The 20,883-nt window shown below is 41.9% G+C and overlaps 1 protein-coding gene across 8 annotated transcripts in view; it reads right to left on the bottom strand.

The window, feature by feature from the left end:
• Positions 1-980: 980 nt before the first annotated feature.
• The window catches only part of LOC100119636 (cytoplasmic polyadenylation element-binding protein 2), a 155,599-nt gene continuing 135,696 nt past the window's right edge, over positions 981-20,883 (bottom strand). For 6 of the 8 annotated variants that reach the window (XM_031929012.2, XM_016988726.3, XM_016988724.3 and 3 more), the window contains 6 exons: positions 15,952-16,017; positions 7,134-7,394; positions 6,719-6,831; positions 6,133-6,525; positions 5,772-5,882; positions 981-5,688 (listed from right to left, as the gene is read on the bottom strand). In XM_031929012.2, coding sequence (XP_031784872.1) covers positions 5,572-5,688; positions 5,772-5,882; positions 6,133-6,525; positions 6,719-6,831; positions 7,134-7,394; positions 15,952-16,017 — 1,061 coding nt within the window. In that variant the 3' untranslated portion in view covers positions 981-5,571. The remainder of the gene's footprint in view (positions 5,689-5,771; positions 5,883-6,132; positions 6,526-6,718; positions 6,832-7,133; positions 7,395-15,951; positions 16,018-20,883) is intronic. The other 2 variants (XM_016988725.3, XM_008213702.4) reach the window with 1 other exon arrangement.

The raw sequence follows: 20,883 nt of genomic DNA, 5'->3' as shown, positions 1-20,883 counted from the left end.
AATTTTAAGATTTAACAAAATAATTCTGGACGCCGTAATGTTACAAGCTCATTCGCATAAGAAAATAGTTAAAAAATCTTTTGCTGTATATTAAAAAAGATTGAAATCTATATTGAATATTATAGAATTACGTGATATATCATATAGAGTATTAATACTGTGTGAAAATCTATAGAAACAATGAAATAGGACGTTTAACTTACAGAAGCATATCGAAACGATTTCAAAAGCAATTGCGTGGCATAGGTTTTAAATCCTTATCCATCAACTATCGTCGCTTATAGCACTTCAAAGTGTGTTTATCTGCCTTATTATCTGGTACGTAGGTGTGTTTCGAAAAAGAAAATGCAAGTGCATATTCGTAGTGTGTGTACGTGTCGAGAGTAGAACGGATAGCCATATAATTTTACATTTCGCTATTTATTATTTAATATCGACCGATCATGTCGCGTTTGCATTAAAAATTAGAAAAATTGCTTCCCTATATTATATAGAAAAAGGTTCTTTTTTCATCGCCGGCTCATCAGGTATTGAAATAACGCTACTCTCTATATTATATATATATATATATATATATATATATATATATATATATATAAATTATCGGTTGATTTAGGAGAATTGGTGCCTACGTAAATTTTTTTTTCGCTACTATTATATGGATCGATTATCAGCGTGCTGCGCACGTTTCTTTCTCTATGTATATATATTTATATATAGAGCTTCTCTCGTCGAATCCACACATAGTTGTTCGTCATTTTTCACATTTAAAAATCTTGTATTCAACATGTGTACTTTATAATCATGATGCGTGGATCTTTCGACAATTTGTTCTTTCGAGCGTTTTGTCAACGGAGAGAATTCAAATTATGTTCAATCAAAGAACAAAGATTGCGCGCAAAATCACGCCTACTCGTATGAATTGCGTTTATATTTATATATTACAGAATACAATATATATATATTTATGTATTTTTTTATTTATAAATTTAACTGCGAGCGGCGCGCGCGTTCGTCCGTTTTCATTCTTTTTTTGTCTATTTCCTCTTCCAGAGGCGCAAAGAGATCGAGAATCCCGGCAAATCATCGTAGTTTTACATCTCCAATACTCGCGACTCCTCATCTCTAATTATTTACTCTTATTAAATTTTTCTTTCTCTTAATAAGGCCCTCGTAACGCACTCAATTGCGCTCTGTTGCCTTCTTTATTTTTGTTTAAATTGCACTAACTAATGCTCGTTTTCTTATTTTGTTAAAATTCCAGATGTAATATTTTTTTTCTTCACGCCGATGTAGAAATTTCTGATCCTTCTTGCTCTTCTTCTCGCCTCTTCCGTGAATCTCACGAATTTTCGTACGAGCTGAACGAATGTATTCGTGGAACGAATAAATTAATTATTGGTCATTTTTTCGCTTTCATTCTCTTTTAAAGTTTTGTCTTCAGACGAACGAGAGAGAGGATTCCTCACTTTTTGCCCCTACCATATGCTATTCTCGACTCTCGTTTTTTGCTTCCATCGATTCTTACAATTATTTATTTACTCATCATTTTCTTCAATTCAGCTAAGGTTCGCATTTTTATTTATTTCTTGCTTTGTTTTACAATCTTCGTTTTCCATTGGACTCATCAAAGAGATCAATCGATCGGCCGACTTTCGCGCGATTCACCTAAATGCCACCTAAATCCTACGGCGGCAAGTTATATATACAAAAAGGAGACCAAAAAAATAAATATATATATATATGTATATTTATATATATATATAGATGTGGAGATTACTTTTTTATTTTCCTCATTGTTTCTCTTCCTCGCTTCTCTCTTGACTTCTTTCTTCTGCGATTACGACACTCATCATCTTCCAAAGACGCTATAATTTTTGTTGTTTATATTGTTATTTCTTTTATGTTATCCATCAAAGTATCGTTTTTGCTTGCTAGCTATATACTGATTTTCACCATCTTCGCGTAGTTGCGCTTTTTCGACGGTAAAACGAGCTTTTCGACTTCTAATTGCAATCTCTCGGCTACATAATCCCCATCGCATGGTTTGCCCCTATTCTTTTCTTACGCTTTGACTTCTCTATCTATTTTTTTTTCAATATCACCTACGTTTTATGTGTTTTGTTTCTTTCGTTTTGCTTGTTTTATTAAAAAAAAATAAAATATCATAATAAATTCGAAAAATCGATATAAAAATAAAAAAACTGTCTCACCGCCGAGACTGTCTATTCTTAAAAATATTCGGATTACAATTATGTACGGTTATTTCGGTTTCGCCGAGAAAATTCTTCTTCAAACGCTCGTTACTTGTTTTGTTATTATTAAATATTATTAATATTATTATTTATTATTATATTCTGCGTGTTATTGTGTAGGTACTTTATATACTTTTAAATACTCAAGTATGTGTATGTCTGTTTTTTTAAATATGTGTTTTGTGTGTGCATTTAGATTGAAAACGTCAAGTCGCGGGAAGATACGCGAAACGAACTCCTCATATGGTTATCTTCGTATATATACTTAGTAACGTTCATTTATATAATTTTTCGAATTCGTCATACTAACATACCACTAATCATGTTATATTTTCTAATAATGTATCAGTGATATATTAGTAAAATACATTCTAACAATTATATAAATTGCCTACGTTACTCAAAATCCGTCATACCTATTATATGCATCTGGCGTTGACGATATATATTTATAGAATTACATCGTGGAAAACAAAAAGAAAATTATCGTCGCCGCTCACTTATCTGCATTTACAATTGCAACGAGCTACGCCGTAGGTAATATCCATTTTTATTTTTTTTCTTTCACACACAACATCTCGACACCTCTCTCAATTTGAACTACACGATTGCATTAATTTTATACTTATTAACTGTTACTTTTCGTTTGATTATATACACCGAGATAAGAAATCGTGATTAAGTGTGTGTTTCGTGTATTGGCTTACGTCTTTTTTTAGAGAGAAAAAAACTTGTTTCTTTTCTCTAAAAGAAAAAGAAAAAAATATTCAGCGCTGCCGGCGCGCGGGCAGGTATAGCAATGTTCGGGGATCTGTTCCGATTCCTTTTTCCTAGATTATTTACATGAGGAGGGGTGAGCTACTCATCTCGCACTTTTCCGATTTTCTCTCTTTCGTTTATTATAGTTTATTTAAAAGCTTTTTTCTTTCCCTTGAGTTTTGCTGATTCGATTATTCATCATCGGTTCCGTTTTCTTTTCAAAACTTTGATTTCACGATTCTACACGGAACGTGACTGCTGATGGGTCAGAACTTCATAGCACAGACAATTAATTAGTTGGTTGCTTATTATGTAATTTCCAATAATTCAGTTGGAACGATTCTTGAACATTAATTTCAAAATAGCAAAATCAACAACTGTATCAAGAAGCTTACGTGAATCATGTATGAATTTTTCACTCGAGTACTAAGGTACTCTGCCGTCAATAGATAATAATAGCCTTGATGATTATAATGAAACAAGTTTTTAGATTCAATAGAAAATCAATAACAGCAAAAGATTTAGCTGGCTTTTTGATATTTAACTTGGCAAATTTAAAAAAAATAAAGTAAAAACTATCGCAAACATAAAACCTCGTTTCAATAAAAAACTTTAAATCATTTATTCAACTCAATCTAATGAATAATGTACAATAGAAACAACATTAAATTATAAATAAATATCGCACTTACAACTTTACGAATGGTGTAAAAACTACAATAAAGATCAGAAGATTACAAAACAAGCAGTCAGTTCATTAGTATGGCTTTCTTCGCGCGATGAAGTCTTGTTTTGTACGAAGCACGAATTTTTTTTCTCGAAGATTAGTTGTTTTATTGTCTTCTCGTGTGCTCTTGTACGAAAATATAATCATAATATAGCTTAATTTTAGAATATAAACGCTTACAAGTTATATTTTTGGTAAAAAAGAGGTGCTTAATGAGCCTCGAAGGTTCGAACGAGTCGATTTTCAATTGCATTCGAAAGTTATCATCTAAATTTATGCTCAGATACATCACACTGGCACAACTCGCCGTCGAAAAGGTCAATACGACAGTATGAATATAAATTTTTTCAAAATTTTACTAGATTTTTGTTTTTTTTTAGCGTAAAAAATAATAATAAAAATGAGCAAGGTAAAAATACTCTAAGTTTATAAAACCAATAAATTGAAATACAAAGCGCGCACTTCCGTCGGCGAGTAGTTAATTCAGTAGTCAATTCTACGTGATGTTCCTGAACTATCGAATCAGCAAAAGAAAAAAAAAGAAAAAAACTTAAATGCGGATATTCAAAGTCCTCGGAAAAATAATTTCATTCGAATCATACATAATTCATTTAAATTATATACAATTCACGCGGGTCTCCGTTGTACTAACATATAATTGATATATATGTATTTGCAAGTGAGAAATCTTTTTTTGGGACCAACTGAATAATAAATTCATGCATCGATTGCGGGGGTGATTGAGAAATATCGCAATTAGTAGAAACAATCGAGAGACGGATCCAAAGTTAGCGGCTCTTCGCGTCACACAATCTCCCCTTAAAATTCATCATCCTTATCATCTCGTCGTAGTTTTCCTTCAAAAAACACGTATGCTCGTATAATAACGTACAGTAACGTACCTACGTATAGTTAAGTGTTCGTGAGTGTGTCTGTGTATTTGTTATCTTTTTTTGTTCATTAAACGTAGTTAATAAAGATCCTTAAGTGCTAGAGAAACTGTGATACAGAGAAAATTGGTTTTCCTAAACACACAGCGGTAAAGCGTGGATTTTCCATTTATCGATTATTTCAACATTCACCACAAAACGGAAAAACGGATAAACGAAATAAGAACGAAACAACCGAGCGTCGGACATCTACTCTCTCACTCTCTTGTTCTCTATAATATATATCGATCCTCTTCTTTCATTCTTCTTCAATTTCCTAAATCGCCTCGACGCAAGTCTCACGTCTGTATGAAAAAACACGGGAGAAGGCTCGACGAGGCGACAATCCTTTTCTCTTCTTCTTATTCTTTCTTCTCGCAGAAATAAAAACAGACCGCGAAAGATGTCTGCGGGAGTAATGAATGGAGTAGTAGATAGGAATAGAGATTTTTCCGTCTATCGTAATAGCATAGTTTCAGTAGTAGTGGTAGAGAGTTCCTTCTGATAGAGTAGCATTAGAACAGTAGTAATTGAGTGTGGGGTTTTGCCTTGCGTCTTCCTCTCTATCTCTCCTACTCTCTTTCTCTCCATTTCCCGACCGGTATGTCTGCTCGTGACGACGATCGGCGCACGTGTATCTGATAGCAAGCTCGCGTCGCCGTTGAAAAAAATGAAAAAAAAATTCATTGGCCGACCCCCGCGTGGTTTGGTTTTTCGAAATTAGCTATCGCGGAGGACTGGCTCACAGAGTTGGGTAATCGTATCTTGTTGTCTCTCGGTAGCGAGCGCGCGTCTCTCAGTGACGGCGACGACGCTGGTGATGGTTGTGGTGGTGCTGCTGGTGCTGCTGGTGATGGTATTGGTGGTGCGGCTGCTCGTGCTGCAGCACTTGCGACTGGGGTTAACACCAGCGGAAGGGGACGGCTCGCGGCCGATCCGCGCCTTCCTTCACCAGCGGCTTGTGGAACTCGCGACCGGGCCGCGAGTGGATCGTCGCCCAGCAGTGCTCGCAGTAGTACTGGAATCACATGAGATTTCGTTTTTAATTTTTTCCTCGCGTTGAAATTTTTTTCCAGCATGTATTTTCGCGTGGGTACGTACCTGCAGACAAGTAACGTTAGCGCAGAAAAATGGAGCGAACTTGCCGCCGCAACGCTGGCCCTGGCACTCGTCGCACATTTGATCATCTAGAACGTACGGCTTAACCTCGACCTGAAAATTAGGCGGTTTCACATTAGTAACATTATACGAGCTCGCGAAGCTTGAATAAGCCGATTTAATTATAAGCTGATCTTTCGATAATCAGCCTGGTTACTTATAGAAAAAAAAACTTTGATGACGCTACGCTTCGAAAAAGGCTTTTCATTAAATTCGTAGCAGTCTTTTGAAAAAAGAGAGCTTGAGCTTTGAACGAATTGAAAAGCCGTCCTTTGAATTTGTAATTGGCAGTGAACATTCATACCCTCTTGTCGATATCGCTATGCTGAAGCTGGACGAATCTCGCGGAGATGGCTGCGATGTAGCTCTGCTGGTTGCTGAAAGCGACGCGTCCAGCGCCTTTGGGATACTTGAGCTCGGGATCGGTATCGATACCGGCGTAGCAGACGCCGCCGTAGAGTCGGTCCATGATCATGGCCAGCTCGAAAGCTTTGAGAGGTCGAGGCACGCCGCCGACGAAGACGGTCTTGCGTGGGTCGAGAGGCATCGAAGCGTCGAGGACGTAGTCCGCGTCGCTGAGTCGCCAGGGCCGGATCTGCACCGGCTTGTCCTTGATCGTCGGTGAGCTTACGCACAGGTAAAGCTTGTCGTCATCCTGGATGCAGGCGTCGATCAGCTGCTGCACTGAAGCCTCGTCCTGATGGAAGAATCATTGTTTTAAGTTTCAGTTGCTTGCGACTCCAACGCAATCTTCAATCAGCAATTTTAGTTAAACATTATTGTTTCGTTGTAGAAAAGTTACTGGTTTTCGGATATAAGAAACGAGAGGATTCTGCAAAAGTTAACAGCCTCGATAAAGTCGATGATTGCAATTTAATGGGACAATTTACCTGGAAAAGTAGGAAAGCGTATCCCTTAGGTGGAAAATACGATTTGCTTTCTGCCTTGTGTGGCCAGTCGACGACCAACGGGCCAAAACGCCGGAAACTGGCTGTGATCTCATCTGTGTTCGAGAGCAAAACATTTTTGTTTTAGAAAATATTCGATTCATGCACGCGCCATTAGCATACAAACATATCATTCTCCTTGCGATAAAAACAAATTGTAGAAAAAAAAGAAGCGCTTGAAAAATTCTGAAAAAATTAAAACATAAAAAAACGGATAACAAAAATGAAGTTTCGTAGAAAATATCAGACTTTCGATCGAGCACGCACTCTTACACAGATAATAAACTATATAAAAATTAGATTAATTTTGAAAATAAAAACAGCACGACGAAAACAAAAACACAAAAAATAAACGAACCTTCATCGATGTCGGGCGGAAGGCCGCCAACGAAAACCTTCCTGGAGAATCTCTCGCCGGTCTCGCTGTCATGGCTGTGAGGACTGCTACGGCTGGGCGACGATAGCGGCGCGTTCTGGGGCGCATTCATGCCTCCGACGCCGATGCCTCCAACACCGACGTTCACGTTCACGCCAACGCCATCGAGAGGACCGGCCGAGTTCGGGTCCTCCAGCAGGTTACTGCCCGGGTCGTCCAGGCTCGGGAAGAACGGGGATTTGCCTGTAAAATTCAAGCGAACGGTCGCCGTTAGTCAGCGGCTCTACTCTCCGTCACTTTTGTCACTTTCGTGCAGTGTTTTCATTGCCGTGTGTAATGCAAAGCGAAGCATAACCGCGATATTCACGAACACGATACGATTTCCCGACGAGAGAGATTCACTGATTTTTCACAAGCGGAAAGCGACTCACTGTAACGTCGTTTCACGGGAAGCTCGACTCTCCTGTAATGCGTAGCCATGTCTTGTCCACCGTCGAGAAAAACACGAAAGAAACACTGTACGGATTGCGGAGCGAGAAAATCGGAGCAGAGCAGCTCCTGCCGGTCGAAGCGCAGCGATGAAAGTGTCAACGACCGGGGAGATACTCCCGGCTCGAGGTGCCACGGAAAAATGCGACAGTCGTCGAGAGGAGGAAGAAGAGAGCGAGCTGCGAGCGAGCGTCGGCTGTTTTTATGCGGAAGTCCGAGAGCGAGCGAGAGAGACTGGCCGGGGCGCGCCTCTGCAATTTCGCGAATTTGAATTTCGCGGGATTCGTCGCGCGGGCGGATGGGGGAACGACACGCTCTCAGTGTGTGCGCGCGTGTGTGCCTTGTGCAAGCTGAAGCAGTTCGGTTGGGTGTGTGTACGAGTGGGGTTTTAAATCGCGCGCTTGACTTTCCGGGAAAGGACGGATCGACTGGTGTGGCAGTAAGATGATTACGTTGTTTTTTTTCAGATGTTTTGTTGTGGAGCATCAACTCGATGATGACGATCAACCGCTTCGATACTCTCGCAAAATATTAAAACGTTTACAGTAATCAAGTTCCTCGAGTTAGAAGCACATTAATAGATAGACTTGATAGACAACCTCATTGCTTCTGTAACACAATGGACGTCCCAACGAAGCGAAAACAGTCGTATGTAGTTTGCGGCGATTTTTGTCATGCAAATACTTTGGCATAGAGAGCAGGCTATAGGCGGCGAAAGGACAAAAACGGCAAATTGCCTCGATTCAATAGGCGCGGAGAGCAAGTGCCAACGATGCCGCGCGCATACTAGATATCACGGCCAAGACGTCGTGGTTATTTCCTAAGGGAACTATATGTATATACTGTACGGTTCCTCACTCGTGTGCAAAGGCCTATGTATAGACGCTTGAGATGAGAATAAGACACGAGGAAATATAAAATTCAAAAATTATTTAAACATTTTTGTTCGTCTGCAAGTTCTATACTAGATGAATAAATTGACTAAGGAGAATTAAGCCCTAATCCCAGCGTCGAGCCTCCATCTCATTCCCTCGTTCTCTTTCTCATTCCGCAACGACTCGGCAATCAGAGCAGATGCACGAGACGTTGGCTCGTCATCCTACTCGGCGTCGATTCGCGACAGTCGTTGGGTAAACGCGCGCAAGCTTGCAGACGCGATTAGACGACGAATTAGGGAAACGAGTCGAGAATTTCAGGCAAATTTTTTTAATCTGGCAAAAACGGACTGAGGATGATTTTTGTTTAACGAATTCGTATTTAACTCATTCTCATATAACAATTATGTTATGCATCGGTGTTTTTTTTTTTTTTTTTGTAAAATTGAAACGCGATAAAGCTCGCGGCGTTATGGAAAATCTTGTTTGAACATTGACGCAGCGAAGCCATCAACGTCGAGTGATCTCATTAATTCGAATTCCTCGGCATCAGCAGAACAGCAGATAGCAGTAATTAAGTTTCCAATATGGGGATAACAACAGAGAGAATTTCGTTGTTCTATATAACACGCATACGGCCATTGCTGTGCGGTTCATCATCGCCAATTCCGTTTAATATACCCGTGTATACAGTATGCGCTGAAAATTAAAATCGGAAAGATTCTAAATTAGGCCAAGTACACACTCAATCACTTGGCGTCAATATTCACGTACTAATTGAAATTCGCGATGAGCCAAAGGCGAGGAGCTTGCTGAAATATTCAGCGAAACGCACCGTACTGTTTGATGAGTAATTTACTTTTGCAAAAAATACACAGAGCAAAGCGGTAATGGGTCTTTGGAGAAGTGTATCCAGGCGTAACAAAATACTCGGTCTTATCAGGTATAGTCAGGATCGCGCGAGGTCACCTTGAAGCTGCGCTGATCCCTGCTCATCCCCTCCGGTTCCTTTCTCTCCGTTTCGCGCTTTTGTGCAGACGAATTAAGACGGCCATTCTTGCCGCGTAACAGTGTGTGCGCCGAGCTTATCTGTACAGGGTGAGTGAAAGGGATGAGGGTCCTTTATCGACGTTAAAGTCATTTTTCGCCTTTTTATCCACTTCGATTTCGAGAAAACTTCTCTTATCGATAAATGTTTTATAAGCGGTTGCGCAAGACGCTCAAAGTCAACGGAGAGACAGACGTATATTTCAAACACTAATTGTAATACGAAGTAAACACAGCTCGGCAGTAGTGACAGTAACCGCGTAACGCGTTCAAATCGACGAAACGCATCCTCTAAGCCACAGTCAATTAATCTCCCTCTTACACAACAATCACGCCCAACAGCAAAACAACCTCGCGAACAAAGGAAAGCGAAATTCCTCCAGATGTAACCTCCCTCCCTCCCCCTCTCTCTGTCTCCCTCCTAAACCCAACCGATCGCCCTCCCACCATCTTTCTCTCTGTAGCTGCAGCGCACTATCGATTGAACCCTGGCACGACCGCGATGCACTTCTCTCCTACAGCCGTCTTTCTCCCGGCGCGAGCAAGGTGCAAAGAGAATTTCAGCTCTGCGCGATGTCTGCGCATTTCGTTGGCGAAAAAGAAAGGAATCAAGCCGTGAAGTATCGACTTTGAAGAATCGTCGGTAAAACTTGAAGATACGTTTCAGCTGAAAGTTGCGTAATGGAAGTATGCAAGCGCGTGTCACGATCGCGATCTTCGAAAAACTGCGGCTGTTGCGCAATAATTTATCCATCGGGAGAAGTCAAAGTTTCTCGACGAGGATGTCTCGAGGTTGTTTCAGTCGGTTGCTCTCTCGACTTGTGTATACGAGAGTTTTTTATTTATTTGATTTTGGGTGGTTGAATTTTTCACGAAGAGTATAAATATAGCTGCTTTCGACGCTTGAAAGCGTAGAAGAAAATTTCGCTGGCGTTGATTTCTTCGGCTGCGACGAAAAAAGGAAGTGAATTGTAAACTGGATGTTTAATTTTTGAAAAGGTTTTTTATTCGCTGCGCGAAATTATATATAGAGTGCAGATGTGAAAATTAGCTTCCAGCTCTTAATTCGTGCTCCGTGTTCTGGAAAAAGAAGGATTCGCTTCTGACGAATTACTCTGGGTCATTTGCCCCGTCGTTGATTTTGCAATCCCTCGAGAGAGCTCTTAACCTAATTGAATTATCATTTGCGAACGAAGGTAACGTCGATTTCTATAAATATTTTTAGAACGTAACACAATAATTTCGTTCGAAATGAGTCGTCGAACTATATCGAACGATATAAAAGCACGCACATACGTATACGTATAGGTAATTTCAGCGCGGCTGCGCTTTGAGCCAGAAAATTTTTCTCGGCGACTGCAGCAACGCGTAATTCGCGCTCCCTTTCTCCGGCTCAGGTTCGCGCACTCGAGAAAACTTTTCCATCGGCGAGTGCAGCGCGGTGGGCGCGACCCTCTCGAGAACAGCCACGCGACTCTATGTGTGTACATTATAAGTTAGTATATATATATATATATATATATAGTGGGAGTCGCAGATGGAGATGGGGGAGAGAAGGGCCGGCTCATCGAGCACGCTTGCGCTCGCTCGCGTACGCACACGAAATTTTAGACATATTATTATATAGCGGATTAGGCGATCGACGGCATCATCGAAAAATATTTCTTGGAAAGCTCGAGGTTTTGAAGAAAAAAGGAAAATTACGCAGAGAGTTACAGGAGCGTAATGCCAGAACGAGCGAAAGCTGGCAGCTTACACGGAGAGCATCAGCCGAATAAGGCAGCAGAGTACGAAAGTATATATATATATATATATAGAGAGAGAGAGAGAGAGAGGGTCGAGAGAAATGAGAAAGAGCGAGAGATAGGGACGCGCGAGGGGCGGCTCGGAAAATTGCCAGGGAAATTATTAATCAGGCCATCCGTGAAAGAAGCGACCTTTTCAGCCGCATCCGCGCCCTTGTATGTGTAATACTTAGTCTCTATCTCTGGCCGGTGTGTGAGAGAGATGGGGAAGCGCCGGACCATCAGGACGTGAGAGGGCGAAACCGCGCGTAATGATCGGACGGCGTGCGAACTGCGAATTCTGAGGAGCAAGGAGCGCGGTTTCATTGCTATACCTATACATAGAGGGCTCGTTTGTAAATTGAATTCTCATGGCGTTGGATTGATATTTTCCATTTCTTTCTCTATAAGTTAATGTTACTACTTTAAACTTTATTCTTTGCAAACAAATATGTCTATCATCGTCGCTACTACAACTGTAAAATACGAGCTTCAAACATTTGATTTTCTTCCGACTCGATCGCGCTTCTGAACACAAAATAATATACGAATATACCCTACCTCCATACTCCTCGTCGAAGAACCTCGCGATCTCCAAGAGGTTCATAATATCCACTTCTCTCACGTTTTCTCACTCTCTCGCTCTTTCTCTCTCTCTCTCTCTCTCTCTCTCTCTCTCTCTCTCTCTTTCTCTTTCAACAATTTCCAAAATCCAAGCGACGCCAAAACTCTACCGGGAACTACACGAGAAGACTAGAGCAACCGCACCACAGACCGGTTCAGCCGACACTGGGAAAAGCCCCGGCTTGCATTTCCACATGCACACGCACACATGTCGGCATCGATTTCCATAGCCTCCACTTTTCATGCCCCCCCCCCCCACCCCTACCATCGCACAACAGCAGGCCTCGAAATCGTTACGTCATCTGCGTACCCCCGCATGGCAGGCACGCGCCGCCGGGTCAACGACCCCCCGTGCACTTTTCCGAGCGTATGTATGCGTGTGTTGTATGGTTTTCTTAGCTCGACCCCCTCGAGTCCCTCTATGCTCTAATTCTGCTGCTGCTGCCGCTCCCGTCTTAGGGTGCGAGGGATTTGGGTCTGATGCTTTTTAGGAGAGGGTACAGCGCGTTTTAAGGGGATGAGGGAGGGAATACTTGCCATCGAAGGGTTTTACGTAATTTAATGGCGGAAAAAGGGATGGGGTTGACCTGCTTTTTCGCATGATTTTGCGGCGTAATGGGTTTAATGCGATCTCGGCGGGATCAAAGATTTTTCGGGAGATGCGTCGGAGCTTTTGATTAAATTAATTTTGTACAAGGAGTTTAAATTTCAGTCAACGGTTCTCAGACAAATCGAAAAATTTAATTAAATTTTTCTTGCATAGAATTTTTGAGATATTCTGAATTCCATTGTTATACGACTTTCTCTGGAAATGCCTCGGATGTTTTTCATAGAAATCTCTACATTGCCCGGTTATTGTCGAATAAATGAAAATTTTTAATTAATAATTTTCACTCAATATATGGCAGGAAACTTAAATTAAATTTTGCTCACACAGCCTACAAGATACAACTTCACTTCCTTATATATAGTGCCTCCTTTAATCAACTTCCCTCCGCCGCATACTGTTTCATCAATGTTCTCCCTTAACTCTTTTGAGTTAGATATCTCTTTGTTTAGCCCGCGTTTGCGGGAGATTAACGGCCGATTTGACGATCATCGCTCGCGATTATATGTACGATGCAACCTCAGACGCTTGTATATTATACGGGCGGTTCACGAAAAGATAAAGGAAAAATGTATATTTCATTTTTAAGATCGTCTCTCTTAATCCAAGATAGCACCTAATTATCGCTTACTTTATCATAATATTTACTTTATATATTTTATAAATTTCGAAAAATAAAATAATAATCGAGATATACACTGAACGTGCACTTGCGAAACAAAAAAGTTTGAATATCTTCACGAGGGTACAAAGGGTTGAGTCTGAAATATTCAGCAGTGAAGGATGAATTCGTGAAAGTAGAATCATTGACAGTCCCTCTAACGGCCGCCAAGAAATAATTCAGCGCAAGCAGGGATTAACAGATCTTTTTTTTCTCCCTGATCCCTCTCGATATAAATTAATGAGGCCATTCGCTTTCCTCCTACCCTTTTTTTCGACAAAATGAGGAGAAACTATATTCGCATTTCGGTGGCTAATTCATCACAGTTATATTGAAAGAAGTAAACGCTTTGATTACTAGAATTTAACGACGGCGTGCTTTTACGCGATTAAAAACATTGAAATAATGAAAAGCGCCACTCGACTATAATATAAAGAGAAAATTTCAAAAGCGTCCGCTAACCCTAAAGCTTAGCGGTAAACGCAGCTGTATGTACCGTTGCGGCGTTAAAAATTCATAGCTTCCGCGAGAAGCGAGATTTTTCTCTCTCATACTCTCGCGAGATAAATGACTGCAGATTTAGAAAGGGATCTCCATAAGAATTCAGATCTGGCATCCATTATTTATTGACCACACTTTTTTTTACGCGCAACAATTTTGATTCCCGCATGAAAAAATTTCCGAAAGACAGTGCCAACGAAATCGTTAAACAGCACTACGACTACTGTGCGCGTAGTCGGTTGACGCAACTGCTTAGCGTCAATTAGATTAAAAACACCAGAGTTTAGTCGGCTAATTGCTCCAGCTGTTGTTGCAGCTACGTCTTCGCGTAAGAGCCACCCGCGCGTCTCTTGGGCACCGTTTCTCCGCTGTGTATTTACATAACCTATCCAAGCCAGTCTCGAACGCTAATTTGTCTGATCGACAAGGTATTATGTATATAGTTTCGGTTAAATTAGGTATAGTGGATTTTCGTAAGCACTTTTACCATTGCGAAAAAAAACCTGAAAATAACTATAAGAAGAGATAAAGCAACGCTTACAAAAATCATCATGCAGATTAAAAGTGATCCATCTGTTGGCGAAAATTCTTTACAGCGATCAACCCTGCGTTGCATTAAAAAAATTGATCGAATAGCACTTTACCACAATCCATTTCACACCCCCCATCCGATCGATCAATCAATATCTTCCTCAAAAAGCTGAATAACAATTTACATTTTAATCCCAGGACTATCGCCTCATCCGAGCGAGAAAATACTCGCGACGCGGAAGAGACTCAGCCGTATCCTGATGCTCCCTGAGACGCGAGGAGTTTAAGACCCGAGTGATTAATCGAGCTCGCGGTGTAATGTCGATCAATCTTGCTTTTTCAGCGCGAGATATCCGCCGGGAAATATACAGACAGAATGGTGCGATGACTCCTTGCTTTTTTCGATGAATGTGGGTCGTTGATGTATAGAGATGTTGCGGTTACAGCACGCAATGTTATACTCTTTTTTCTGGATTAGTTATACAGGTTCGAGCGTAATGTAATGCACTTTAGCGATCTCCAGAAAGTCTGTGAATTTTCTGAGGAATACTTGTGGTCCCCAGTGGTACATCAAGAGTTTGTAAAAGGCGTATAAGCAGAAAGAGACAAGCCAAATCTCAACTCATCAAATCGGCTTGCGAAAGAAGAGCAGCGACATCACCGCCGGTAATTACCATGATAATCTTCTCGCTCGGAAACTCGTCTCTGGAAAAAAAACGCCGAGAAAAGAAAGCAAAGACGCGAAATCCACGTCCATTAGAGCAGCTGGACGAATTCCACCGAACCAACAGAAGGCGAAGAGCAAACAGGCTCCGGGTTTTCGCAAGAACTCGTTGTCCTTACGAGAGAGGGAGAGAGGGAAACGATTTCTGTGTGTAATTCTGCGCTGGAAGAGAAAGAGACGGCGAGTGCGTGGATGGACGAAAGATTAGAATTGGCGCGATGAAGGACGAGTTCGCAAAGTTCGCTAATGGCTTTTCGCTATATACTTTCACCTGCTGGAAGATTGGCTTTTGCGGAGAGGAAAAAGCACACGAGTACGCCAGATTTCAGTTGGTCAACGATTACTAATTTATAGGGCTAGAGCACTGATTCTCGTTATCGGTTGGGCTCTTTCGATACCGAATTGGCCGCACGTGCATCAGTGATGAAGAGGACGAACTGGTTTTCAAAATGCAGTGTAATGAAAACGTGAAAATCATTATGAGAATATATACAAAACGAGAGGTGCGATACGTTCGTAATCAGTTTTTACAACGACCTCTGCGGAGTTTCGAAAACGGGAGAACAACGTTCACGAGACCGCACCGAAATTCGAGAAAAAACGTGATTCGAACTCATCAGAGCGTTAGACCTGCAAGAAGCCGCTGAAATCGTGAGCAATTGCGCGACTGCGTGAGTTGCGCAAGGCACACAACGTCGTTGCACAAGTGTCAAGAGCACGACAGACCCGTTTTCTCTCTCTCTCTCTCTCAGCTGCAGATTTGAACTTCTGTGCCTCGTCGCGACTGTACAAGCGTTCGGAGGAGAAACAAAAAACTGTCGACCTATGTTGCGAGGAAGTTCAAGAATCATATACGAGCATTAACAATGACGCCTTGTGATGCGAACGAATTCGAATTATTGTGTGTAAGTGTAAACATCGAATCTACGTAACGCAAGTACTTTTTATTATACTCACGATTTTGCAGAATTGCATTCGAATGATTTAAGCCATAGGTTACATCGTCACATGGTTGAAACGTACCTGTAACAAAAAGAATATTTCAATAAGTCGTTGAATCGAGAATTGCCATCGTTATTATCGCTATTATACCGCCTCTTTCGTAAAATTATGATCGAAAGAAATTATATCATCATCTAATAAGGACGCGTCTAATCTAACTCCCATTAAAACTTTCGACGATAGTGAGCGAGTTTCCACGAGAAGGGGGGCGAAACTCTGCCTTTAAACGCGCGGTTCGATCAAGCGAACAATCGAAACTACGATTAGAGATAACAGCGGTAGCTCTTCTTGAGCACACAGTTTAATAACTTCTTTCAGTGCTCATATAGTCCAAGTTATTTGCTGCAGCGGTCATTTTTACGGCTGAATGGGTATAGGTATATACATTTATACGCGGGTGAAATGTGCGATATGAGAAAGACAAACACGTGCTTCTGACAGCGGCGGCGAACGTACGGCTGGGGATTTCCCTATGGTAATACCGTCGAATAGTTCCCAGGACTCTCTTTGGATTTTTCTCTTCTGCTGTTGAAGGATAAAGTGTCGGGAAAAAAAACTATTTCTTAAACGAGAGAACTAAAATTACAACACGGCCTTATCAAGTCAATCGACTACACTCTGCATCTTTTCTTAGTTGTACACGCCACTCAGAATTTACCTAACGCGTACCTTCTCGTCCTTCGGATGGAAAAAAGCAAAAACCGAAGAAAAGAAATAAGCCAGAGTAGCAAGCGGAAAGTGCGAAAGAGGCGTGGAGGAAGGCAGCGGCTCGCTTCTCTCTCGCTCTCTCTCTCTCTCTCTCTCTCTCTCTCTCTCTCTCTCTCTCTCTCTCTCTCTCCCTCTCTCTCTACCTGTGCAATATTGATCCGGAGAGCTAGTACTCTCCCCTTCGCGCCATACTGCACAGGGGGATTCACTGCAGGCCAAATTTTTTCCCCGTCTTGCGTTGCGTCTCTTCTTGGGATATCTTTTAGGGGAGTCGTCGCGTTGATGTGTATGTGATTCGATCGACTGGCTGCGCGTGTGTGTGTGAGCGTGGAGGTTTGATCAATAGACATCGGAGAGAAAGAGAGGAGATATAGTTTTGGGATGAGGTACTGATGCGTGAGGGGTTCGGTTTTTTTTCTGAGGGTAGGCTTAAGGGTTTCCGCCTCGGCCTGCTGACGAATATATCATAATAGAGTTTGTTACCGTAGCTCGATAACTGATGTTTTAAGAATATATTCTAAAAGCTTAAGTGAAAATAAATCAAATCCAAATCAATCAACACACCGATCTTTATTATATCCAACAGCTCTTAAACACGTCCGTACAATTCTCCCGAAAATGGAAAGGTGTAAGAGCTTCTCGCCCCTCATAAATCCTAATCGCAATAACCCGAAACCATAAACCAAAGGAGTTACCGTAACTCTCGGAGAACAAGAATCGAGGAGGAAGCGAGACTCGATTCCCATCACGTCTTATCATTTTTACAACCGCTTCGGAAATAAAACCGGCGGCGGAGGTGGCAGCGATTATCGGAGCTTTTACGGCTCGTCGGTGCACATGCAGGGTGAAGTGATATCGTCGAAATAAATCCGCGGCGATCCGATCGACGCATGAAAATCGTGCTGCGCTCTCGAGCGACGTACTCAACGGGATCAACGTAGAGGGCGCGAGTGATCGAGAAGAACCGAGAGGGTAATTACTCTACGCCCGGCTGTATAGGTGAGAGGGAGAGAAGGTTTTTCTGGACAGGTGAGATCGTTTTACTACTGATGTAGGGGTTGTGTTGGCTTTTCGGAATCCGAGAGATCGAAGGTTCGATAAAGGGCACTAGGTTTATTTCGTCACCGCGGTACGTGTGACGAAAACATTGAAGCGATTTTCTTTGTTCGAAATTTTTTCAAAATATTTACGGCGAGAAAAATCGAGATTCGGATTTCAAGATTCGAGAGACGAAAAATCAGAAAGTTCGTACGAAAAAATTCGAAGCAGGAGACAATAAAAGCTCGTTAAAAGACTCGCCCAGCAAAACGGCTCCGAACAAGCTGCAAGCAAAACAAGCTCGATCTCCCAATCGCGTGCAATTTCCGAAAAACCTCTTGCCTCGCATACCCCCCGGTGTCAAAAAATCGTGACGTGTCGCAGTTGAACTTTACTACCCATAAAACCATCCACGCTTGAGTTTGAGTCACACACGTATACATGATACTCGAATTGATCACATTTAAGCAGTGTAGTGCAAGCTTTTATTATACCTCTTTGCGTAATTGTAACGTGTGCTTGCACACGTATATCCGACATTTGGTCAGCACGTTAACGACCTCCGCTCGAGAGCATCTCTCTCTCTCTCTCTCTCTCTCTCTCTCTCTCTCTCTCTCTCTCTCTCTCGCTGTGTATCTGTTCTTACGTGAGCCAAACTCTCCCGCCAATAATATCGTCTCGCAACCCCTGAATCATGCACCCGTGTGTATTTGCTCGTTCTCTCCGTATATACATATTTCCGAAGGCTGTCTCACGTCCGGTTTCGCCGCGGCCCATATTGGCCTTTTTCATTATGCACAGGGCAGAGGGGGTTGTATAAATTTATTTGTAGTGTGATTAAGGCCTTATGGCGCTCTGTGCCAAGGTGAACGCGTGTTGTATACGTGGATTTTATGGACTGTTTACACGGGGAAGGTTTATTAGTGCGATGGGATCGCTTGATTGCGGGACTAGGTTTTGTTTTCGTAAGATATCGTTCTTCGAATTGAATACATATATTTAGCGAAATCTTATTTTGCCTTATCACATTATACCTATTATGTTTAGCCTGCAGTGTTATCTATTCCGTGCACTCTGATGACTTTCCGAGCATGATCCAACTTTGAATCTCCAAATCAGATTCGTTCAAATTCAATAACAAAAATCTCAAAAATAACAACCAACCAATACCGCATACTTCCCTCCCTTCCATATATACATATACGCGTCGATAATCCAGCTGCTCTCGCGCCATACATTATAAAAGCGCGACAGAGACGGAAAATCGCCGCACATTCGTATACTATACCGTATAAGAAAGGGGGAAAGAAGTGCAGGCGGATCTTATAGCACTCGAGCGATCGAAATTTGGGGAACACATGCACGGGGGGTGTGTGTTTGTACGTGTATGGCGTGCTGCAGTCGGTGGCTTTTAACCGACCCCCCCCCCCCCCACCATCGTCACCGTACCAGGGGTGAATAACCTCGACGCGCACGCGCTCTATGCCGGCTGTGGACTTGGTTTTTTGTCTTAGTGCTGGGGTTTATTAAATGCCGTGTCGTATTTGCCGGCTTTAGGGGTCTGGGGGTGGGACGATGCTGTTCGTTTTATCATACGTAGGAGTTCTCAGTCTTTGGTTGTTATAACTTATCGCTCACTGACTCTATTGTAATTCATACGCTGTTATATAATTTCTGAATAAATACAATCAGTACGAGTATAAATAAAAACACTATACACCAAGATATTTATGTTTTGTGTAGAAATTCATGTATAGATAAGATTCTACATCATGCTTATGGCCGGAGCCGTTTAATATTCATCGCGATCTTTTTTTTTTAATTTCGCATTGTTTTCCTCGTCCAAGCCCACTCCTGCATTTTTTCGGGTTCAGTTGAGCTCGGCATAGAAGTCGCATTTTAATACAGCACGATACGCTTGCTCGAACCGCTCATGTTCTCCTTTTCGTTCGTCTTCCACTGAGAGACAAGATGAGTATTTCGTGATTAAAAAACGGGTTTTAAATAATATTGCCAATGCACCGGCGTGATGAATGAAAAGTACCGCGGTACGGTTGAAATATTAATTTTTCGATTCCACGATACGAGCTTTTTATTCCGCGACAAGATCGATCGCCGTTTGCATTTTGCAATTACCTCTGTTAAACTTAAAAAAAAAATGTAAATTATCACCACTTGCAAAAAGCTGTCTAAAACGTACGAATCGCGGTATCAGAATGTCTGTCACACGGCATAATTGATAACGGTATGTTAATTACTCGTGTGACGCGATCTTCAGAGGTCTCGGCGCGCAAAAGGGCCGCGAGTAATAATAAAAGCAAGACGACGAAGCCTTCCGTGCAGAGAAGAAGTGTACACGGGAGAAAAATGTGAAGGACGGAGCCTCTCTCTCTCTCGTCGAGCTTTTTCGTGCATCTCTCGTATCGTAGACGCACTCGACTTTAATGAGTCGCGTGCTAGGCGCGGAAAAACGCGAGAAGTTTACTCTCGGCGAGGGAAAATTCTCAAAGCCGGAGCCGAAAGTTCGCAATGTCAACCGTTATTTGTTTATCGTGGGATCTTATTTTTAAGCACTCTGGAATATACTTTGTTAATTATAGGGGAGAAAGAAAGAGAGGAGAAAGACAGTAGCTCTGTACGTGCTTCCGGAATTTTCGAGGAGAAGAGGTTTCGAGGCGTTTCTCCCCGAGGCTTTTCCTCGTTATGCGCACCTTTCTGAGGCGTCTTTTTGTCTTTTTCCTTCGTGTAAAGCGCCGAGTACACGGCTCTCTCTAGAATACCTTGAACATTTTTGCGACCTGGACCATTGCGATGATTTACTTTTTAACATCAGCAAACGAAACAATGTTTTATCGTGACTGATTAATTATACAAGAGTATACGATTTTTTGCTGAGGCGCAAAACTGGGTTGAGCCAAAAGGTCGTGCAGATAACGCAGCCAACTATCCCTTATCTTGAATTCCCGATACGTATTCTTCAGGCTCCAACCCCCTGAAAGTAGCGCAGCCAACTTTGCCCTACCCCTCGCCTGTTTTGTCCGAGCGTTTGTCGCTCGTCCAAGTTTATTATAATAACACCGGTAGCAGCTTCTTAGCCGCTATCGATTTCGAGCTAAATGCCACAACGATGGCCTAGTTTGT

This window comes from Nasonia vitripennis, chromosome 4, assembly GCF_009193385.2.
Source record: "Nasonia vitripennis strain AsymCx chromosome 4, Nvit_psr_1.1, whole genome shotgun sequence".
In the NCBI taxonomy this organism is placed as follows: Eukaryota; Metazoa; Arthropoda; class Insecta; order Hymenoptera; family Pteromalidae; genus Nasonia; species Nasonia vitripennis.
The sequence above is the reverse complement of the archived record's forward strand: the minus strand, read 5'-3'. Positions and strand labels throughout refer to the sequence as shown.